The sequence below is a fragment of the Solanum dulcamara genome, chromosome 9 (assembly GCF_947179165.1).
Source record: "Solanum dulcamara chromosome 9, daSolDulc1.2, whole genome shotgun sequence".
Lineage (NCBI taxonomy): Eukaryota > Viridiplantae > Streptophyta > Magnoliopsida > Solanales > Solanaceae > Solanum > Solanum dulcamara.
The window spans coordinates 223932-246605 of NC_077245.1; the positions used below are offsets into that span (position 1 = coordinate 223932).

Here is a 22674-nt window from a genome sequence, read left to right on the forward strand (position 1 = left end):
AAAAGTAAGTTTGACAAAAGCGAATGTACTTAGGGGAGCATTTTCTGCAAATGTATGCACACCTTTCGTCCCTCTTGTGCGTGGGGGTAAGATATTAAACTGGGGGCGCTGTTGGAAAATTAAAATGGAAACTGGCTCCTGATGCCATAAGCAAAGTTAGTTGTCAAATAAGAAAAAGCCCCTGAGAAAGTTTTGTCATTGTCCCAATTCCCCATCGAGAAGTTTGGTGAGGGTATTCTAGGTGAATATTTGCGGGACTGAATTTACGTAACTATCCTGAAGAGTATATTCCTTTGCGGATTCCTATCTGGATTTTATTAATATACTCAAACCTCTTGGCTCTCTCATTGGGGTGCAAGAAATTACTATACCAGAATTATTACTTCTTCTTTTTGCAGCAGAAATGATGATGATCGTGTTTTTATAGTTTTATGAATAAACAAATCATTGTGAAAGGAAAGGAGAAATCAAGTTACGTGGTAATAAATAAAACTTCAAACAGTTTCATAGTTGAGATAATACATTGAGAAATAAAATAGACAAATGTAACATAAAATATTGAAGAATGAAAAAGAAGTAATACAATTTGAGAGTAAGTTTTGAGGATCGATTTATGCATATTCCCTCCAACGCAACATACATACAGCATAAGGAGGGAGGGGTGTTTTCGTCATAGCAAAAAAAAGCCAATGGCTGTATTGTGATATTGTGGGGAAAGGAAGGGCATATACATGCACACAGAGTTAGAAACCCGGAAGGTAAAACTGGTTGCTGCGTTTGTTGGTTGTATCGCCCCACCCACACGGGTCCGTCCTATATAAACGGACGGAGGGACGGTCTTTGCAGAGTACTGACACATTATAGAAAGGAAAACACAAAAGTGAGTATATGCATTAAGAATGGATGCAGATTACGGCATACCTCGAGAACTCTCTGATTTGCAGAAGCTTCGATCTCAGTACCAGCCTGAACTTCCTCCTTGTCTTCAGGTACAACTCTTCTATCCATGTTGTATTTTTCCTTGCCTTTGCCACGCCCGCTCGTAACTAAGTTTATATATGTCAAACTCTTTTCTTTCTTTCTCTATATATCAATAATAGATCTAACCTGCTAGATCGATCACACTCTTTTCTATCGTCATAGCACCCTTTTCTTATATATTTATATCACATGTGTTCTCTCTCCCATCAACCTTTGTTTGTTCAAGTTACAAGTAAATTGATCCACTATTTGAGAGAGTAAAATATAACTTGAGAAAGCACAGGACTTTCTACATTTGATATAAATATATTTTCCATTTTATTCTGAAAGATTTTACTGGACTTCACTATGCTCCTTGCAGCCGGCTGAAAAATCATGTCTTTACATTTTCATCTGAACCTCTTTACTTCAACTGAAGTAAACAACACATATAAACTGGCTTTGTTGCCTTTTTTGAAATAAATTATCAGGAAAAATTGCTGCTAAACTTTGACAAAATAACACTTATAAGTTCCTCAGATGTTTGTCTGGCTATCCCCAGACATTCATTGGTGTCCAATTCTTGTAGTTAAATGCATCACCACTTCCTTTGATTGTTTACATTTAGGAATTTTATCTATGATATTTAGGGTCCATAAGCAATTTGTCCTTTAACGTTATTGCTTCAACATATTCAATCCTGACTGTATTCCGAATTGCTCTGACTTATACAGGGCACTACTGTCCGGGTAGAACTCCGTGATGCAACCACTGCAGCAGATCCCATTGGTGAACGCACAATTAAACGGTTCTTCCCACACACTTATGGTCAGCCATTAGTCCATTTTCTTAGGGAAACTGCCAAGGTCCCTGATGCTCAGATAATTACTGAACATCCTGCAATTAGGTATTGCGTTTGACGATTGCTTCATAATTGTGCAGTTTACTCACAAACTAGATCAGCATTGTGATCAGGAGATATTTTCTTACAAATTCTATGTTGAATTTATTTTGGTTTATGGATCTACCTCTGTTTTCTTGATAACATTCCTTTTGTTTTGTCTGTGATTGAATTCCTTTTCTATTTACATCCTCAAAATCTTAACCCAAGGAAACTAATAGAAAATATTGGTATATGCATTAAAAGCTAATTCACATATAGGTTACAATACAATGAGTGTTATCCCTAATATCTTTGATAGGACTGAAAAATGTGCTCACTGATTATCCTCTTCTTTTCTTAGGGTTGGGGTGCTATTTTGTGGTAGACAATCTCCTGGAGGACACAATGTGATATGGGGTCTTCATGATGCTCTTAAGGTTCACAACCCCAAAAATATCTTGCTTGGGCTTTTAGGTAAGCATTTCCTTAATGATTTTTCTGTAAGTTCTTTACGCATTTTTCATAGTTTTTCATTTGAGAACATTTTTATGACAATTATTGGGACGCTACAGTAATAGTTGACACAAGTGTCTATTTGCAAATCTACTTTACCACCATTACTATGAGTGTCTCTTTGCATGTGTCATGTTTAATATTTCGAGGTTTATGCCCTAATGTCGAACAACTTTTTTCCTGTCATGCTCTAATGTTTTCAGTTTTTAGAAACTTGGTTCTCCTCATAGAAGGCTAATGTGTTGAAGATCTCTTTTCCAAATCTCAACAGGTGGTTCTGAAGGTTTATTTGCACAAAAAACTCTAGAGATCACCGATGATGTTCTTGCTACCTATAAGAATCAAGGTAATTCACATCTGGATGAAGTTTGCTCTTTATATATTCGTTTTGCCTTTTTGCCTTATTTTTGTTGCCTTTTTCCTTATTAAGGTGGATATGACATGCTGGGACGGACAAAAGATCAGATTAGAACGACTGAGCAAGTAAATGCTGCAATGGCTGCATGCAAAGCTTTGAAATTGGATGGCCTTGTCATCATTGGAGGTATTGATACTTCTACAGTTATTAATGGTATATGATGAGCCTTCTAGTACACTATTCCACGTCATCTAAAGTCTAACAATTTGCATTGGTTTGAAGGAGTGACATCAAACACCGATGCTGCTCATCTGGCAGAAAAATTTGCAGAAACAAAATGCCCTACAAAAGTATGTGTTATTCCCATTGTGTCATGTAAAGCAATGAATATTCTATTCTATTTTTTCCTGCTTTAATCCAAACTTTGCATCTTATATCTGGCATATTGTCTTATTGCGTCAGTATCACACTAAATTAATGTCTTTATCTTGTTTAGGTGGTTGGTGTTCCTGTTACATTAAATGGGGATCTCAAGAACCAGTTTGTTGAAGCAAATGTTGGTTTTGACACAATATGCAAGGTATTAATACAATCACCACATAGAATTAGCTCGTAACTAGCTTTCTTTTTTCCTTGAAATGCATTGCCGTGGAGATTGTTCTTCTTCATCCCTTGATTGAGGGTGGATTTTTTGGTTTCTAGTGGGGCTGAGGGTTTGATTGGACCTACTGCTTCAATCTTCTTCTTCTTTCTTCTTGTTCTTTGTAGTGGAATTTCTGCTGGCATCTTTCCTCATTTGATGGTATATTCCCTTGGGTAGATGTAGGTTTTGCAGTGTTATATTGCACTTTCATTGACTTTAGATGGGGAATAGTTCTTCTCTCTCTTGGTGATGTTGTGCATGTTAATTGAGTAATACAAGCTTTGGAATAGCTGAGTTGTGTCTTTTGACTTCTTCATTTATGGAATTCTATCCAATTATGATAGATATCAGGGAAAAGCTAATTATATGTGGTTCCACCTCAGGTTAACTCCCAACTAATTAGCAATGTATGCACTGATGCACTCTCAGCTGAGAAGGTACCAACTCTATTCGTATCCTGAAATATTTTTCATTGCTGCATACAACATAGAATACTAATCTGGTAGTATGAAATCCTGATGGAGGATTGTTCTCACTAGTTGATTATGATTTACAGCACATGTTTCTTGTTACACTTTTATTTTTGTCTATCTATTCACGTACTGTGGGGATATTTCCTTTTCAGTATTACTATTTCATCAGACTCATGGGGCGAAAGGCATCACATGTTGCATTAGAGTGCACTCTACAGTCACATCCTAATATGGTTAGTTTTATCTCTGAGATGATAAGCTGGTGCTGCAGCTCGGCTGTGGTGCTTCTTATATATTGCAAGTGTTCTTGCTTAAGAAATGTTGAGCGATCTTGCAGGTGATTCTTGGAGAGGAGGTAGCTGCATCAAAGCTTACTATTTTTGACATCACACAACAAATTTGTGATGCAGTTCAGGCTAGGGCTGAACATGGTATTGAAGTTACTAGGTCATCATTTTCCTTTAGAGTCATTTTTGAGTTTTCCGGTCAGCTGACTAAGGTTTTGCATTCAGATAAAAATCATGGTGTTATCCTGTTACCCGAGGGGCTTATAGAAAGTATTCCTGAAGTATATGCTCTATTGCAGGTATGATGCAAAATAAATTGTTTAATATCTTAGCTGCATTCTAGGTCTCCTTCCTGGCACTGCTTCTTCACCCCCCCACCCCCCCAAAAAAAAGTCAGAACAGAGGTGCAAGATGATGCATCTTCCATGTTAAGTTTTTATTTCTAGTAAGCTTTGTTGGGATGTGGATTTGTTATGACATTGCCTTTTCTGATTGACTGTATGAATTCCAGGAAATTCATGGTTTACTCAGGCAAGGTGTTTCTGCTGATAAGATTTCCTCTCAACTATCACCATGGGCTTCTGCACTTTTCGAATTTTTGCCGCATTTTATCAGAAAGCAGGTGCAGTTTCTGTATGTGTCTAAATTGACTGACTGAATTTCATTAGGATAGTGCTTACATCCCTAGACTTGTGATTTTGCAGCTTCTCCTACACCCAGAATCAGATGACTCTGCTCAGCTATCACAGGTTACTACACTTGCTGTTTGGACGGTGCTCCTTGATGATATATGAACTATTTATTAGTTGATTGTCTTTAATGCTTTCCTTACAGATTGAGACTGAGAAACTCATAGCTCATCTCGTGGAAACAGAAATGAACAAGCGATTGGTAAGTTGATTAAATTAATTAAGTATGTCGCATCTAATGATTCTTTGGGATCTCTAACAAGTGATTGGAGAGTAAGACAGAAGTACAATGTCCCGCAAGGATTGAAGATGATGTTTGTGCAGATAAAGATATTTTGAAATATTCCGAGAGTTCTAGGAAGTTACTCAAATTGTCTCTTTCCTATTCATGGAAAAAATTACTACTTTTCTCTGTTCTGCTTGTTAACTTCAATGGGATGATGTATTATCTACATGGGTTCAAACATCAGGTGGATAAATTTCCCCTTTGCACAAAATTTTAATATTCAGCAATTCTTTAGTTTTCCTCTGATGGAAATCAGTCCCTGACGATCAATGTTCTTTTCTCTTTTTATTTTCATCAAGATGCTTCTTGTTACTTTGCTTTGACAGACTAGTTGTAGGTGAGAGTTAAAAGGAAAAAGACTGCAGCTACATACTCTAAAGATACTTGCTCCCGATTTTTATGCATGACTGCCCTTTTACTTCTGTCACTTTACAGAAAGAAGGAACTTACAAAGGAAAGAAATTTAATGCTATTTGCCATTTCTTTGGTTATCAAGCACGGGGATCATTACCATCAAAGTTTGACTGTGACTATGCCTATGTAAGTTTTGCTGGAGTTACTATATCTTCTTTCTAATCTGGATTTCAGATACATAATTCCGACAAAACCAAATGCAGGTACTTGGTCATATTTGCTACCATATTTTAGCTGCTGGTCTTAATGGTTACATGGCTACTGTGACCAACCTGAAGAATCCTGTCAACAAGTGGCATTGTGGTGCTGCCCCTATATCTGTAAGCAGCTTCTTTGAACTTTTCTGGAGATTCACCCTAAACTTCCACTTTTTTGAAGTTACGAATATCCAAAAATGATTTGCTCTGTTCACTGCTTCGTTACTGCAGGCAATGATGACTGTTAAGCGTTACGGTCGTGGTCCCGGTACAGCATCAATTGGAGTACCTGCTTTGCATCCTGCTACTGTGGATTTGAGGGGAAAATCATACGAGTATGTCAAATTTCTGACTTGTTGCTTATATATATATTTCTGACTTGTTGCTTATATATATATTTTTTCAGCTTAAAATGAATGGAACTGTTGAATTTCAAAAGATAGGAAGTAGTAGACATCAAATAAAAAGGAGATGCTTTTAAGAAGTGGCATTCTAAACATGCTTTTTGTATGTAAACTGCTGGAGAAATACTTATCCTCTTGCAGCACCTAATTTCTCTCTTCATTTTGGTGCAGGCTGTTGAGTCAAAATGCAACAAAGTTTTTGTTGGATGATGTTTATAGAAACCCAGGTCCCCTCCAATTTGATGGCCCTGGTGCAGATGCCAAGGCCGTTACCCTTTGTGTTGAAGACCAGGATTACATTGGCCGTATTAAGAAATTGCAGGAATACCTAGACAAGGTGCTGAATTTCGAAACAGCATCTCTTTTTACCAACTTCTGTTGGCTTATCCATTTAACATCTCATTTCTGACAGTCTTATGACATGCTTTGTTATTTTCTTTTCAGGTGCGTACAATTGTGAAGCCTGGTTGCTCACAAGACGTCCTGAAGGCTGCATTAAGTGCCATGGCTTCTGTGACTGACATTCTTTCTGTGATATCATCACCCTCAAGTGTGAGCACACCATTTTAGATGAGAACTTATCATCTTTAAACATTGAAAAGATTTGGAGGAGCTCCTGCTTTGCTTGATCTAGATGCAGAGCCGTTAATAGATTGTGATAATATCAATAGTTTTCCATCTTGGCGGCTGTTTGCTTAGTTGTTTTTGTGCATTTTTCGTTTTTCAATCTTGTAAAAGCCAAATAATGTTGAGCAGATTATAATACTTTCTGAGAGTTTGCTGAGGGATCCAAATATTCCTGTGCGTTACTGTTACATACATATAGTCCTTCAAATCAATTTTCTTGATGACTAAATAGCGTTTAGACAGTATATTAAAAAATAGTATTCGTGTTTGGATATAAATTTTATATATAAAGTAAAAGTTGAAGATTTAGAAAACAATGGACATGAATATTATTTTATCTATGAAGCAAAAGTTGAAAATTTATGAGTGCAATCAGTATTTCACTTGAAATAGTCTTCAAGTACTTAAATATTTCATCAATATAAGTTTGTATGTACTATTTACAGAAGGCTGTTTATTAACGTAGTTACAGGAAATCGTCCTAACATGGACGAGTAATCTGGAAGAGTTATTGTGAAAACACTACTACTTCAATGGTTATTTGATGAGCAAAGCCCAATTGACATATTCTTCCTATGTTACATACCATTAAAAATAATCGTCAAAAACAAACTTATATATGCTAGAGGCTGTAGAACTTGCGGGAGTGTCCGCATTTGAAGTTACAATAGGAGGAATCATACAGAAATAGAAAAATGGTTGGCTCGAGAGCATAAAGATTATTATTCTGGTGGTGTATTTGAATTTGCAAAGTGGACATTGTCATCTTCTCTTCAATTTCAAAAAATCCACTGCCAGGCTAGGTTCTCTTCACTTCAACAAGTGGGATTACAAGTTCTCATTCCCTATATTTACATTTTTCAATCATGAAAAATGCGGCTGCTGCCGTCAAAACATCTTTGCAAAACCAATCAGCCATGGGTTCCATTGCTAACTTCTATGCAGTCCAGCTCCAACTTCTTTGCCGAGAGCATAAGCATGCCACCTCAGCGTCTGCTCTTCTCCGATCAATCCATGCCAACATGATCACCTCCGGATTCAGGCCGCGTAGTCACATCCTTAATCGTTTAATAGATATCTACTGCAAAAATTCCGGTCTTGTTTATGCAAAGCGCCTGTTTGATAGAATTCCCCAACCAGATGTCATGTCAAGAACGACTATGATTGCTGCATACTCTGCTTCCGGAAAACCCAAGCTTGCAAGAGAGGTTTTTGACAAAACCCCATTAAGCATCCGTGACACTGTTTGTTATAATGCTATGATTACATGCTATTCACACAACAATGATGGCCATGCTGCTATAAAAATATTTCTTGATATGAGGTGGAAAAATTTTCAGCCCGATGAGTATAGCTACTCCTCCGTACTTGCAGCCTTAGCCCTTGTAGCTGATCATGAAATGCACTGCCGGCAGCTGCATTGTACCGTAGCGAAGTCAGGCATGACCAACTTTAAGTGTGTTGTCAATGCACTTATATCTGTTTATGTCAAATGTGCTTCGTCACCCCTAACATCATCCTTGCTGTTGATGGACTCAGCTAGCAAGTTGTTTTATGAGATGCCAGAACGGAATGACTTGTCTTGGACTACGATTATCACAGGGTATGTGAAGAATGATGACCTTGATGCTGCTCGGAAGGTGTTTGATGGTATGGATGAGAAGTTGCTTGTGGCATGGAATGCCATGATCTCCGGATATGTGCATAAAGGTTTCATTTTTGAAGCATTAGATATGTTAAGGAAAATGTATTTAGCGGGGATGAAGCCAGATGAGTTTACCTGCACCAGTATCCTCAGTGCGTGTGCGGATGCTGGATTGTTTCTTCTAGGAAAGCAGGTGCATGCGTATGTTAAACGAACAGAGGAGGAAATTCATGTTTCTGTATATAATGCTTTAATTACATTATATTGGAAGTGTGGTAGAGTTGATGATGCAAGAAAAGTTTTTGATAATCTAGTTTTTAAGGACCTTGTTTCATGGAATGCAGTTCTATCAGCATATGTGAGTGCAGGGCGGATTAATGAAGCTAAATTATTTTTTGATGAGATGCCAGAGAAGAATTCCCTGGCATGGGTAGTAATGGTATCAGGATTAGCACAAAATGGACTTGGAGAAGATGGTCTCAAACTGTTCAACCAAATGAGAGTAAAGGGGATCGAGCTGTGTGACTATGCATTTGCCGGAGCTATTGCATCTTGTGCAGTGCTTGGAGCGCTAGAAGCAGGATGCCAGCTCCATGCTCAACTAATTCAGCGTGGTTACGATTCAAGCCTTTCAGCTGGAAATGCATTAGTAACATTTTATGGAAGATCTGGGGTCATTGAAGCTGCACGTAATGTGTTTCTCACAATGCCTTGTGTAGATTTGGTGTCTTGGAATGCATTGATTGCTGCCTTGGGACAGCATGGATATGGTGTTCAAGCGGTTGAACTTTTTGAACAGATGTTACATGAAAATATTATGCCTGATAGGATAAGCTTTCTCACGGTTATATCTGCTTGTAGTCATGCAGGATTGGTTGAAAAGGGACGACACTACTTTAACATAATGCACAGTGTTTACAAAATAAACCCAGGAGAAGATCACTATGCCCGTTTAATTGATTTGTTGTCTCGAGCTGGAAGGTTATTAGAAGCAAAAGAAGTGATCGAGAATATGCCTTATAAACCTGGAGCACCCATTTGGGAAGCTCTTCTTGCTGGTTGCCGAACTCATAGGGACGTGGATTTGGGGGTTGAAGCAGCAGAAAAACTCTTTGAGTTGACACCACAACATGATGGAACCTACATACTTCTAGCTAACACATTCGCTGCTGCAGGCCGATGGGATGACGCTGCTAAGGTGCGAAAACTGATGAGAGACCAAGGTGTGAAAAAAGAGCCTGGATGTAGTTGGATTAAGGTTGAGAATACCGTTCATGTCTTTTTGGTGGGTGATACTGCACATCCTGAAATTCAAGAAGTGTACAACTACCTGAAGGAACTAAGGCTGAAGATGAGGAAAATGGGATATGTTCCAGACACGCAATATGTGTTGCATGATATGGAGACTGAGCAAAAGGAGTATGCTCTTTCAACTCATAGTGAAAAGCTGGCTGTTGTATTTGGGCTCTTGAAGCTTCCTCGTGGAGCCACAATTAGAGTCTTCAAGAACCTTCGGATTTGTGGTGACTGCCACAATGCGTTCAAGTTCATGTCGAAGGTTGAGGCAAGAGAAATCATCGTCAGAGATGGAAATAGGTTTCATCATTTCAGGGATGGTGAATGCTCATGTGGGAATTACTGGTGAGATACGATAACGATTTGTGTTACCTATTGAGTGTCTTTGATTTCGGAGATTTGAAGATGTCATTCTGGAATCGGTTGTATTGCCAGGTAAAAGTTACAGCACCTTTGGACAGTAAATGTAAGACTTCAAAGCTAGAAGCAGGAATTTGCTGCTATCTTGTTTGACTCTGGCATTTTGAATACAGATCTTCACTGTGAATGTTTCTGGTTTGTGGTTTCGGGGTTGGTGAATGCTCATTGGTACCTTCTAGATACTTGAGGTATATTGAACTAATGAGATCAAGATTGCTTATACCTTATAGTTATACGCGACTGAGTTATTATCAAGGAAAAGAAATTACAGCTCCAGAATGCTCCCACTTTGTGAATATTTGCCTTGATAAAGAATTTTGAGTGCCAAAGAATGGAGAGACTCTCTGTTTGTTTAGTGGTAGGAGAATGATGCAGTTGCACATTTCTAGAATCCTCAAGCATAAAGGTACTAATATAAGAGAAATAAGTTTCCATTAAACAAGTTTCTGTATTATGCAATTTATTGAGAACTATTTTATGCACTACATATGAACTAAATTAGCTCTGTTCCGCGGGAATTCCCATCCCAGTTTTCTTACCTTAGGATTTAGATTGTAATTTGTTTTTATTTAAAGTTGAATGAATTTAATTGAATGGGATTCTCTTTGTAAAGATATGACACCTGGGCCTGATTCAACTTCGAAAGCTAGTTCATGAGGGGAGGATTGCCCAAGTCCTTATTAGTAGATCACCAATCCATTCCCCAACCAATGTGGGGCTCTAATCCACTTTAACACTCTTTAGGTTCAAGTTGTTGTCTGTTTCGACTTTGATGAAATCATTGTTCTGCATTCTCTTTGTGATCTTTGATTATAACCACTCATCCGATTTAGCTAGAATTTCATTTAACAAATGGTTTATTGTGTTCCATATCTGCATGCTGAAAGTTACCTTATTTGCCTGTTTCCTCTGAAAGATGTGATACTTTTCTTTTATTGCAGGAGTACAGCTTACAATCCATGTAAAGAAGACAACTTCAAGTCCTCCACTGATTACACTCCACTTGTCCTGATGATTCCATCTGACAACATCTACCAAATTTAATTGACCATCTTTCACGACCATTGCTTAAAACAAGCATGGGGCTGAAGGCAGACTTGGTTTGCTGCAATTGTCCTTGGACTGGCACATTTGTATCTTTAGCAAGTGAACTGCTTTTTCATGTGTCCTTATTGGACTTGTTGAACTCAAGGGTTGCTTTCTGCTTCTGACCGTTCTGATCAGCTGATGCTTTGTTCAGGATATTCTGTGCAGCAGATATACTTGTATTTCAAGGAGTTTCCCCCAATTATCTGGTGCAGAGCGGCCGATTTTTTTGATCTCAGCCATTGAGAATCATTGTTTTTGGGATCACTGAAGTTTTCATGAAGAATAATTGATCTTAGAAAACTCTGAAATCAATCTCGCGTTAAAATTCATTCTTGAGAAGAACCAAAGGATTTGACAGAGGTTGTAGGTTAAATCACTTTAGTGTAGATTCATTTGTCATCATTTTTCTTATCTTTTAGGGTTGGAAACAAAAATTTGTTAACTTATACGTTGTACTTTACTAAGCTCTCCTGGAATCTTACATTTGAATGCAAGCACATGTTATAATTTGACAATTTTGTTTTATAATGGGTTCGCTAACTTTATGCTTCTGATTTTTCTTCCGGCATCACCTGCACGTAATATAATGTAATTTTCCATAATTTGACTTGGCATTTCTCTACAGTTAACGGAAACAGAGCTGAAGAAAGCAGAATTGTCACTTTTTCCATTATGTCTAGATTGAGATTCCTAAGAAGAAGCTCCTTGCAATGTTTGTTTGACATATTTAATTGGAAAAATCACTATCCTTAATATTTTAATAGGAGAAAGTAGGAAGAAGACTTAACCTTTGGACAAAGGCATACTGTTTGCTGAAATGGACAACAAATATAACACTGTCCTGTTGATTACATTTTCAATAAGAAAAGACACGGACGGTTGCATCGTTTCCACTCACCAAAGTACTAAAAGACAGTTTCCATTTCATATAAAATAGAAGATTCTTTTATTTCTAGTGCAATGGATATTGCATAGAAGGTCCTACTCGATGTTATCAATGTGAACACATATAAATTTTCCTGCTGGACATGTTGATGTCATAGCAAAGATCATAAACAGAAGAAAAAGTCGTGAGGGTTTTGAGTCTTTTGGCCTCTTCTTTCCTTTCTGGTAGTAGTTTTAGTGCAAAGTGGATGCTCATAACATAAATTTTTCTGGTAAATCAGTTTGCAGTTTCATAGACAATGGAGCAAGGAAGAGTTGAGAAAGCACATCATATTGTGGTGCTAGCAGATCAGGGACAGGGCCATATTAATCCGATGCTCCAATTCTCAAAACGCCTGGCTTCCAAAGGAATCAAAATCACTGTAGCCACCACGCTCTCCAATGCAAAGTCCATGAAAGCTACTTTATCTGACTCCATGATCACTTTTGAATCCATTTACAATGACTGCTCCGAAGGTGGGGTGGTAGGCCCTGGAGGTTTCAAAGGATTTCTAGATAGATTCCACGCCAGTGGCTCAACCAACCTCACCAAATTCATCTTGGATCATGAACAAACTGAACATCCTGTCAAGTGCCTTGTTTATGATGCTAACATTCCCTGGGCTTCCAAGATTACAACCCAATTGGGCATAGCTGGAGCGGCCTTTTTCACTCAGTCATGTGCTACTGCTGCTACCTACTATCCCATGTACTGTGAGGTTTATGTAAAGACTCCTATTTCCATGCCTAGTTTTCCGATCGTCACAGGATTGCCAAAGCTCAGGTTTCCTAATCTGCCATCTCTTGGTTGTAACACTGGTCGGTATCCCCCAATAATCATTCACATACTTGGCCAGTTTGACAACTTTGGAAAGGCAGACTGGGTCCTCTTTAACTCATTTGATAAGTTGGAAGAAGAGGTAGGTACACCATATCTGCATTTTCAATCTTTTCTAGCTAATCTTGATTATGTGTACACGCCAGACTTGAGGACAAGAAGTTAATAATACTTAGGCTGGTAAGGTGTTGTTTTCATGTCAAAGAACTGTAACTTAAAGAACCTATAACGCACATTTGATTTGTTGTTCTCAAGCTTATGACTTGTTGGAATTTTTCTGCGCCAAGTTTAACCTGTTGGGACAGGTATACATTGCTATATATATATTTGATTTTAAGGAAGATGAATTGTTTGACTCATTCAGCTAGTTCATCTGAATTTAGGCTGTCGATTGGATGAAGAAAATTTGGAATGCAGTAACGATAGGTCCAACATTGCCATCATTTTATCTTGACAAACGAGTCGAAAATGATAACGAGTATGGCTTCAATATTCATAAGCCAAATTCTAGCAATTGCACGGAGTGGCTTGACAATAAGAAGACTGGATCTGTCGTCTACATCTCTTTTGGAAGTGCAGCAAATTTGAGTGCAGAACAAATAACAGAAGTAGCTGATGCTCTCAGGCAAAGCAACATTATGTTCTTATGGGTGGTGAAGCCTGATGAACAGAGTAAGCTTCCCAGCGATTTCACCAAAGAGACATCAGGTAAGGGATTGGTTGTGACATGGTGCTCACAATTAGAGGTTCTAGCACATCATGCAATCGGATGCTTCATATCACACTGCGGATGGAACTCAACCTTAGAAGCAATAAGCTTGGGTGTGCCTATAGTTGCAATGCCTCAAATTTTAGACCAAATAATCAACGCACATTTTCTAGAGAAAGTTTGGGGTGTGGGATTGTTAGCTAAAGCAAATGAGGGTGAGAAAGGTGTCACTGCAAGTGAGGAGATATACAGGTGCATCAGGGAAGTTCTAGAAGGAGAGAGAGGACAAACAATTAGAAAGAATATTACTAGCTTGAAAGAATTGGCTAAGGAGACAATTGACACAAGTGGAAGTTCAGACAAGCATATTGATGAGTTCATTTCACAGCTTGATCCTGCCTACTTGAGACACAGATCAAACTACAACTGAAATTGTACAATTTATCTGAATTGCGTTGTGGAGTATATTCTATGTTTGATTAAATGGTCCTGGTGTTTCTTCACATTAATAATACTTATATAAATTTGTACATTACTTATGCATGTATATTATTTATGAGGAAAACGAAATGAAGCAATCAAACATTGTATTAATTAATATTGATTTCTATGCAAAGATTAAGTATGTTTTTGAAGTTTGAACATATGCACATGACAACGTCTTTTGTCTCAATATTTTTGATTATTGTAAAGAGAAGACTAGTAACTTAACCGAGTTCCTATTGGATTCATTGTGTCCCTTATAACCTTTTCCTTTTGTATTTACTCCCTAATGACTTAGTAACTACTGTAACAATGCACAATGCTCCAAGTTTACTTAATATAATCTCCTGTTTTACCCAGAAAAAAGAAGTTAAAAATAAAAACAAGAAAAAAATAATTTAAAAAGAAGAGGTGCATCAGTGAATAAATATGGTATTTGATGATTAATAATTGTTACTGTCGCATACTCCCTATTTTCTGTAGGAAAAAAAAGAAGGGAAAAACACAATTTATATGGAGGCACATAATTAACTTTTTCCTCTAAATTTAAATAGTAATTTAGTAAAGAGTGTGGAGAAAGTCCAAAAATTTCTGATCTCGGGAAAGAAGAAGGTTGCCATTTTCGTGAAGCTCAGAGGTTGGAATGCAAATGGCGGCGCTGTACAATTGGTCTCTCTCTTGTGCGGGTTAGTCAGTTATTTATTTTCTGTAATAACCAATTTCCGATAGTACGTTTCTGTTTATGGAATCTGAACCCTTAAATTTGGAAAATGATGCAATGGAGTTCGATATGGGTTCTGCCGAAGAAGACGGCATCAATGCTTCTGGCTTGGATTTGGGACAACAGTGTTCTTCTTCCGGTTTAGAACCCTACGAGGGCATGGAATTCGAATCCGAGCAGGCTGCTAGGATTTTCTACAATTCCTATGCCCGCAGAGTTGGGTTTGGCACTCGGGTCAGCGCTTATCGACGTTCACGTCGTGATAACACTATTAGTACCCGTCAATTGGTGTGTTCCAAAGAGGGTTTTAACCCTAGGCCTGATAATGGTGCTCAACACAAACCCAAGCGCCACCGGATTGTCTCTAGGGTCGGCTGTAAGGCTCATTTGACTGTCAAGAAGCAGACTTCTGGTAAATGGGCTATTACTAAATTCATCAAGGACCATAATCATGAGCTTGTACCCCCTGATCAAGTCCACTTGATTCGATCACATAGGCATGTTTCTGGTCCTGCCCGCAGCTTGATTGATACCCTCCAAGCTGCTGGTTTGGGCGCTACTGGTGTTATGTCTGTCTTAATAAAGCAATCAGGTGGGATTAATAATGTTGGTTTCACAAAAGTTGATTGCCAGAATTATATGAACCAAAGCAGGCAGAGGACTCTAGGGAGTGGTGCTCACTATATTTTTGAATATTTGAAGCAGAAGCAGGCTGAGGATCCTGATTTCTTTTATGCTGTTCAAGGTGGTTCATCCGGAAACATCTTTTGGGCCGACTCAACCTCCAGAACAAATTACTCTTATTTTGGAGATACAATTACATTTGATACCACCTATAGGACTCACCGATACCGGGTGCCCTTTGCACCATTTATAGGAGTAAACCATCATTGTCAACCAGTTTTATTTGGCTGTGCCCTGCTTCTCAATGAATCAAAGTCATCATTCATTTGGCTATTCGAAAATTGGCTTGCTGCAATGTCTGGTCGCCATCCTGTTTCTATAACTTCAGATCATGATAGGATCATCAGGTCAGCCATTGTAGACGTATTTCCAGGCACTCGTCACCGCTTCTGCAAATCCAATATTTTTAGAGAAGCGCAGGAGAGGCTCTCACACTCACTCCAGTCATTTCCCACTTTTGAAGAAGAATTCCAGAAATGTGTCAACTTGACTGAGACAATTGAGGAGTTTGAATTATGCTGGGGATCCCTACTTGGAAGATACAATCTCATAGATGATGAATGGCTTCAGTCAATGTACGATGCTCGACAACACTGGGTTCCAGTTTACCTTCGAGATACATTCTTTGGGGAGACATCTATTGCTAAAACTAATGATAGTACAAACTCATTCTTCGATGGATATATAGATGCATCAACTAATATTCACATCCTAATGAGTCAGTACGAAAAAGCTACTGCAAGCAGGCATGAGAAGGAACTGAAGGCAGAGTATGATACTATAAATATAACTCCTATTTTAAATACCCCATCTCCCATGGAAAAACAAGCAGCTAATATTTATACTAAGGAAATATTTTTGATGTTCCAACAAGAACTAATGGAGACTCTGGCTTATCCTGCAACTGTAATTAGTGATACAGGATCAGATGTAATATATCAAGTGGCAAAGTTTGGAGAGGACCATAAAGTACATTATGTCCAATATAATGTCTTTGAGAAGAAAGCTACCTGTAGTTGCCAATTGTTTGACTTTTCAGGTATTCTTTGTAGGCATATTTTAGCTGTTTTTAGAGTGAAAAATGTTCTGAGGCTTCTATCACATTATGTACTGAAACGTTGGACAAGAAAAGCCAAGAGCGAGGTTGTATTGGATGAAGACGAACTTGGATTACCAAGTAGTCATAACGACTCCTTCACTGATCGCTTTGAAAAGTTAAGCCTAGAAGCAACTAAATATGTCAAAGAAGGAGTGGATTCGAAAAATGTGTACCTAGTTGCTATGGATGCTTTATGTGAAGCTTCCAAGAAGGTTGCTGCTGCTATATGTGGTACTCCAGTACTGCCACTGAGTCTAGACATGAACAAAGCAAAGGAATTCAACTTGAATGGAAATCAAGCTGATTGTGATGATTCTAGCTTGCTGGTAATATTTTTTTTCTTTGAACTCTTTCAGCTACGCCCAGAAATTAGTGGGATGTTCTTGCTGCTGGTGTATATCGTGCATTCTGTTTTACTGCGAGTTTGTATTAATTTTTTGTCTTCCTTCTTGATGTTTAAGCATTGGTATTTGTGTGCGCATTTGGTACTGGGCAATTTTTGTTGTGGATAACCCAATTCCTTGTCGATCTGCATCGTCACTCTAATGATCATTAGGACACATCTTCCATCTCTGTAAATTCATTTAGTGGACTATTGCTTGAGGTGCCATGCCTTCTACTTCCAATTAGATAAGTAAAAGCATGGCTGTGAGTGGATCCTCTTAGTTCTGCTTCTATGTGGAAAAGCTCAAATACGTAATGCTGGCAAATCTAACGGTATGGAAGTGGAAGTAAATCAGATTGATTGTCTATCCCTAAATCTTTTACCTAGATTGCATGTTGTGGCTTTGTAGTGTTGCTAATCGTACATTGTAACTTCCATAAATTAGTTACTGCGTCAAGAATCTATGGCATTCACTGCACCCAAAGGCATGACCTAGTGGTCAATGAAGATGGAACTAAAATCATTGGAGAACAGGGTATGTATCCCAAAAGAGGGAAAAATGTTGGGTACTTGAAGATGGAGTTACCCTGTACTTGTACTAGTGAAAAGGTGCAGGTACCCCATGAAAGGTCAAGATAATCTCAAATTGGTCCCGTAACCATCACTATACAAAAAAAAAAAGGAACAGCAGCAGCAGCATTCACAAGATTTATTGCAAAGAGAAGGGGAGGGGAGGGTGAAGGTGGGGGGGGGGGGGACACAGGAGGCCTAAATCTGTCTGTATTGAGAATTTAAAGAGATCAAAATGCTCATTAGCGGACCCTTCGGGGTGGCCCAGTGGTTTGGGCTTGGGACTTCCATGTTGGAGGTCTCAAGTTCGAAATTCCTTGCCAGCGAAAGTAAGGGGTTTGCCTTCTAGGTCGAGCTAGTCGCACCGGGCTTGCCTAGTGCGGGTTAGCTCTCCTGTGTGGTTTGTGAGCTATTGTGTAGGAGCGAGGGGTAACCCCGTGCTCAAACCAAAGGGTAGCGGCTGTGAATTTCCCTTGTCATAAAAAAATGCTCATTAGGGAAACAAAAGTGTTGCTCAACATTCTTTCCTTTCTATTAGGATAGCCAACTTTTGCTATTGCTAAATGTAACCATTCAGCGCTCAAATCATGACTCCCCATAAGGTTCTGATCATAAGTAATCTGCTTGCGCTTTGGTCTCCAATTTTTCATTGTTTGTGTTATTTATCTGGGTTTTTTTAAAAAAAATATAATAAATTCTGCAGTTGCAATTTGCAACTAAGAGATGTTGAATCTGTCATAGCTGCTGAACAAGGGACTCTAAGTGAATTGTTTATTTTTTGTCTCCAGAAGCCCATACCTAATGATTAATGAATTTAGCTTCTTGCATCTTGGCACCTTGTAGTTATTCAGTGGTAACATCTTCACATTTATTACTTTTATTTGGTGTTAGGTGACCTTGAGAGTATTATGAAATCTATATTTCCTAGATTGTGGGATTTCACTGGGTATGTTGTTGTAGTGTTTCAAGGTCAGATGAAGTTCTGTTGCTATTTATGAGTTAAAATTGTGAGTTAGTCTAATGAATTGAAATTCCTATGATTTTTTGAGTTGAATAAGAAACATTAAAATTTGCATCAGCAATTCTGACCTATGGTTTTAGAAAGGAAATCCTGACAACTAGGTTTCCTTAATAGTAGTTCAATAATAGTTTTCTGATGCTCTTTTTCCCATTCATGCATCAATGATTTAAGTGTGCAACTGACACTATGCATTTCTTTTACCTTTTGTAGAGTCAAGATGAGAAAATTCAGGAATTAACGACTGCTGTGGTAAATGCAACTGAGACCTGTGAAGCTTATCGAGCAAAATTGTTGAGTATTTTGAGAGAAATGGAGGAGCAGAAGCTGAGAATATCTTTGAAGGTACAGAGTATGAGGCTTAATCGAATAACATGAGCTATAGAAGGCACTTCAAATTCTTTGTATATATACACAACCAGTGGAGAAACTTGTGACTCCAAAGTATTTTGAGCACTTTTTGCCTCTGATGATTGCATGTATTATCGTCTTGCTATGGAGGAAGGAATGTAATGTAGGAGTTTCCGTCTATATGGTTGAATTAGATCTGACCCGAGAGCTGTATTTAGGTAAAGGGGGTAACTAGGTGTTGTACGTGTATGAACTGCTTTTGTATCTACTAAGCGGCCTTTTGTTCTTTATAAGTGCGACCTGTATTTTGTAGATCCTTGTGCAAGAAATCACAAATAAAAAGAAGAAGAGGTTCTTTCAACAAATATGTGAAGGGTTGGTCGAGCAACATGAAGTTAATGTAACTCGAAAGTAATTGCATTCTCTTGTCAACTGTCTTTACTTGTACAAATATGGGTTGCTCTTGACAATTAATATACACTTCAATATCAATTATGTTCAATTAATTACCAACTAATCTATCTTCTAATCATATTATATAAATGTAGGTTTGGTAAAAGCATCGAGTATGCCCAAGTTCTTTTAGAATGCCTTTTTATTTGTATTTTTAATCCCCACTTGAGGAGATATAACAATGTTTTCACTTAATCTTCACATGAACCTTCAATCCATACTGTTAGGATAAATAGAGGAGGAAATTGATTTTCTTTCTTTTTTTTAGGTGTGTGAAAAAAGAAATATTACCTCTTTACAAGTGAGAGAAAATGACCAAAATGGTCCTTAATGTATAAATCTAATGGAAAATGGTTGTTAATGTCTATCAAAAGGTGATGACTTTGGTCCTAGGCCATATAAATAAAGATTGCTACTTTTGTTGTCACAATAAATAGGGGCCTTCAATATCTTTCTTCATAGAAAACCTACTTAACCTTCTCGAAGTTATACTAGATTTTTCATACTCCATTGAATGTATTTACCATAAAATTACAATTTTCTTCAAATCTTACCCCTTCATTGAAAAGTTTTCACATGGCTCTTTCAATTTAGGGTTAGGAATTATAATGTAGGTCCTGAAATCAAATTGAATGATATATAAAAGTACTTTCGTTTTATAGTTTGATAGCTCACGTAATAGTTTGAGAGCAAAAGTCTTTACTAATATATCTAGGACCAAACTGATTATACTTTGAATAATTGGAAATTATTTTCATCATATTTATACATGAAGGACCAAATGAAATCACACTCCATACAATTTAGGACCATTTTCTCTTACAAGTAACGTGGAAAAGAAAGGAAAAATAAATAGTCGACTACAAATAAAATTTATCTCAAAAAAGTAGAGGGGCAGTTGTGGAATTAGGAAATCAGAGTGAATCTCGTTTGAAATTCAAAAATGGTGCCGTTATGCAACGTGTAGGCGGTTCTTCAGTATATAAAAAGGGTCACTGAGACGCTCCGTCAGTGAAATCTGAAGCGCGCACACACAGAGACACGTAGCGAGAGAAGAAATGGAGGCTGCTAAAAATGTTGGTAAGAGTGCATCGGCGATGGAGGCATTCGAGAAGCTGGAAAAGGTTGGGGAGGGTACCTATGGAAAGGTGTACAGAGCGAGAGATAGGGTTACTGGCAAAATTGTTGCGCTGAAGAAGACGAGGCTTCATGAGGACGAAGAAGGTGTTCCTCCAACTACTCTTCGCGAGATCTCACTCCTCAGAATGCTCTCAAGGGATCCCCACATTGTTAGGTATCCTCCTTAATTTCTCGCATTTCTATTCTCTGCCTAGGGTTTCCTTTCCTTTTACTTTCACTTGAGATTTCATTTCTATCTCATTAGGCGTGTTATATTTATTTCAATTAATTTGTATATTTCACTCTTTAGGTTTGTCATTTGTTATTCTGTATCTTGTGTTTTGATGCGATGCCCTATAATTGTACAATTAGGCTTATGGATGTTAAACAAGGGCAAAACAAAGAAGGAAAGACTGTTCTTTACTTGGTCTTTGAGTACATGGATACTGATGTCAAGAAGTTTATTCGTACTTTCCGTGCAAAAGGAGAAACTATGCCCCCTAACATTGTCAAGGTTTGTAGTATAAATGTTCGGAGTAGTATGCTACTTCTCACACATTTATTATTCTGAAGTTCAATATTTAATGTAATTTTGTTCTCTTTGAAACAGAGCTTGATGTACCAGCTCTGCAAAGGGGTTGCTTTCTGCCATGGCCATGGTGTGTTGCACAGGTAAAATCACACTTGTGCCTTTTGGTTATACACAAACTCATTAAGATGCGCTTTTCATGGTTTGTTTATGTCACTTATTTAATTTGTTGCTGCAGGGATCTGAAACCACACAATCTTCTGATGGACCGCAAGACGAATGTGCTCAAATTAGCAGATTTTGGACTTGGCAGAGCTTATACTCTGCCCATCAAGAAGTACACGCATGAGGTAATTTTACTATTCTGCTGCAACAGCTATCACCATTCATCTATGCACTTTAGCTCCCCTGTATGTGAAAATAAATATTCCCTTTTTCTTCAGATATTAACCCTGTGGTATAGAGCCCCTGAGGTTCTTCTTGGAGCTACTCATTACTCCACAGCAGTGGACATGTGGTCTGTTGGTTGTATATTTGGTAAAACTCCTATTCATCCTTCCTCTTCTGAATGATTTTTTTCCTCCTTATAGGTTGTGTAATATACTAAGCTTGGAGTTATAATTGTTCTTTCTTTTGTGGTTCGTTTTCAACCTCAGCTGAACTAGTGACAAACCAAGCCCTCTTCCCAGGAGACTCGGAGCTGCAACAACTGCTTCACATTTTCAGGTTTGAAGTTAAAAATCACCTGCTTTGAGCTTTGTTCCTCCTCACCTGTTCCACTATTCTAATCTTAACAGAATTGTGGTGCAGATTGCTCGGTACTCCTAACGAAGAACTCTGGCCTGGGGTGAGCAAGTTAGTTAACTGGCATGAATACCCACAATGGAAACCACAGCCACTCTCAACTGTTGTCCCTGGTCTAGATGAAGATGGGATTCACCTTCTCACTGTAGGCTTTTTTCCCCTACTTTTTGATGACTGTCTGGCTTTTATTAGCCTGTTAGAATGAGTGGATGATTTATGGTTTGTGAACAATTTGTGTTTGCAGGAGATGTTGCATTATGAGCCGTCTAAGAGGATTTCAGCAAAGAAAGCGATGGAGCATCCCTATTTTGATGATCTCGACAAAACTCCTCTCTGAAAGTCCAGTCCGCACATGACCCATGTGTTGAAGTTCCAACTTGATCATCAAAACTCGTCTAATCCCTATCGCAAGCTTTTATTGCTTTTCTCAAGCATCTTTTAATAGTAGTATCAATTAGTATGATGATGCGTTTTACCTTTAAACCTTTCCTTTCAATATCAACTGGATCAATGATGTAAGCACAATTATGTGCAAATGATACATTTTGCTATCACATTATTTGAGGTGTTTAGCTGCATATTGTCGTCAAAATTTAAGAATCACTGTGCCTGCTTTATGTTTTCTTTGATTATCATCTCTAAGTGCCTTGTTCAGCCGAGTACAAGATGTCTTCTCCACTTCACTACTCCAAGAATGTCTTGCTTTAGAGAAGGCAATCTGTGTTTGCGTGGTTCATGTTTTTAATAGTATTGTCAAAGCCTCAAAGGCATATTTAAGCCCTGAAAGCAAGGCTCAAAGACAA

General features: G+C 38.1%; 5 protein-coding genes across 8 annotated transcripts; all 5 read left to right on the forward strand.

Moving 5' to 3' along the window:
• Positions 1 to 774: 774 nt before the first annotated feature.
• Positions 775 to 6901, forward strand: LOC129902859 (pyrophosphate--fructose 6-phosphate 1-phosphotransferase subunit alpha). Its single transcript, XM_055978291.1, has 19 exons — positions 775 to 989; positions 1695 to 1867; positions 2205 to 2317; positions 2628 to 2702; positions 2787 to 2900; positions 2997 to 3064; positions 3211 to 3294; positions 3741 to 3794; positions 3983 to 4063; positions 4168 to 4261; positions 4343 to 4416; positions 4629 to 4739; positions 4822 to 4866; positions 4952 to 5008; positions 5528 to 5632; positions 5710 to 5826; positions 5935 to 6038; positions 6279 to 6444; positions 6552 to 6901. The coding sequence occupies exons 1-19, from the start codon at positions 900 to 902 to the stop codon at positions 6675 to 6677; spliced, it is 1851 nt and encodes a 616-aa protein (XP_055834266.1). The 5' UTR covers positions 775 to 899; the 3' UTR covers positions 6678 to 6901.
• A 268-nt stretch (positions 6902 to 7169) lies between these two features.
• On the forward strand, positions 7170 to 11724 carry LOC129904610 (pentatricopeptide repeat-containing protein At1g25360). 4 transcript variants are annotated; one of them, XM_055980176.1, is made up of 3 exons: positions 7170 to 10110; positions 10209 to 10501; positions 11037 to 11724. In XM_055980176.1, exon 1 carries the CDS (start codon positions 7601 to 7603, stop codon positions 10022 to 10024), a length of 2424 nt encoding a protein of 807 aa, XP_055836151.1. In that variant the 5' UTR covers positions 7170 to 7600; the 3' UTR covers positions 10025 to 10110; positions 10209 to 10501; positions 11037 to 11724. The 4 variants fall into 4 exon arrangements, with proteins under 4 accessions (XP_055836151.1, XP_055836150.1, XP_055836153.1 ...); XM_055980175.1 differs by having other exon boundaries at positions 7170 to 10501; XM_055980178.1 differs by lacking the exon at positions 10209 to 10501 and having other exon boundaries at positions 7170 to 10141.
• A 461-nt stretch (positions 11725 to 12185) lies between these two features.
• LOC129903351 (UDP-glycosyltransferase 74G1-like) lies at positions 12186 to 14144 on the forward strand. Its single transcript, XM_055978887.1, has 2 exons — positions 12186 to 13028; positions 13330 to 14144. The coding sequence occupies exons 1-2, from the start codon at positions 12369 to 12371 to the stop codon at positions 14083 to 14085; spliced, it is 1416 nt and encodes a 471-aa protein (XP_055834862.1). The 5' UTR covers positions 12186 to 12368; the 3' UTR covers positions 14086 to 14144.
• A 489-nt stretch (positions 14145 to 14633) lies between these two features.
• On the forward strand, positions 14634 to 19396 carry LOC129903311 (protein FAR1-RELATED SEQUENCE 5-like). The gene is made up of 2 exons (XM_055978833.1): positions 14634 to 16968; positions 18829 to 19396. The coding sequence occupies exons 1-2, from the start codon at positions 14881 to 14883 to the stop codon at positions 18991 to 18993; spliced, it is 2253 nt and encodes a 750-aa protein (XP_055834808.1). The 5' UTR covers positions 14634 to 14880; the 3' UTR covers positions 18994 to 19396.
• A 942-nt stretch (positions 19397 to 20338) lies between these two features.
• LOC129902700 (cell division control protein 2 homolog D) lies at positions 20339 to 22471 on the forward strand. Its single transcript, XM_055978068.1, has 8 exons — positions 20339 to 20713; positions 20911 to 21052; positions 21149 to 21210; positions 21306 to 21417; positions 21511 to 21604; positions 21724 to 21793; positions 21878 to 22016; positions 22116 to 22471. Exons 1-8 carry the CDS (start codon positions 20478 to 20480, stop codon positions 22206 to 22208), a joined length of 948 nt encoding a protein of 315 aa, XP_055834043.1. The 5' UTR covers positions 20339 to 20477; the 3' UTR covers positions 22209 to 22471.
• The last annotated feature ends 203 nt before the right edge of the window (positions 22472 to 22674 follow it).

Coding starts and splice junctions, on each gene's coding strand:
- LOC129903311 (XM_055978833.1), top strand. CDS start 14,881: ATGGAATCTGAACCCTTAAATTTGGAAAATGATGCAATGGAGTTCGAT. Junction 16,969..18,828: donor GTGATGATTCTAGCTTGCTG/GTAATATTTTTT, acceptor TACCTTTTGTAG/AGTCAAGATGAGAAAATTCA.
- LOC129902700 (XM_055978068.1), top strand. CDS start 20,478: ATGGAGGCTGCTAAAAATGTTGGTAAGAGTGCATCGGCGATGGAGGCA. Junction 20,714..20,910: donor AGGGATCCCCACATTGTTAG/GTATCCTCCTTA, acceptor TTGTACAATTAG/GCTTATGGATGTTAAACAAG. Junction 22,017..22,115: donor ATGGGATTCACCTTCTCACT/GTAGGCTTTTTT, acceptor TTGTGTTTGCAG/GAGATGTTGCATTATGAGCC.
- LOC129904610 (XM_055980175.1), top strand. CDS start 7,601: ATGAAAAATGCGGCTGCTGCCGTCAAAACATCTTTGCAAAACCAATCA.
- LOC129902859 (XM_055978291.1), top strand. CDS start 900: ATGGATGCAGATTACGGCATACCTCGAGAACTCTCTGATTTGCAGAAG. Junction 4,262..4,342: donor TCAGGCTAGGGCTGAACATG/GTATTGAAGTTA, acceptor TTTTGCATTCAG/ATAAAAATCATGGTGTTATC. Junction 4,417..4,628: donor AAGTATATGCTCTATTGCAG/GTATGATGCAAA, acceptor TATGAATTCCAG/GAAATTCATGGTTTACTCAG.
- LOC129903351 (XM_055978887.1), top strand. CDS start 12,369: ATGGAGCAAGGAAGAGTTGAGAAAGCACATCATATTGTGGTGCTAGCA. Junction 13,029..13,329: donor TTGATAAGTTGGAAGAAGAG/GTAGGTACACCA, acceptor ATCTGAATTTAG/GCTGTCGATTGGATGAAGAA.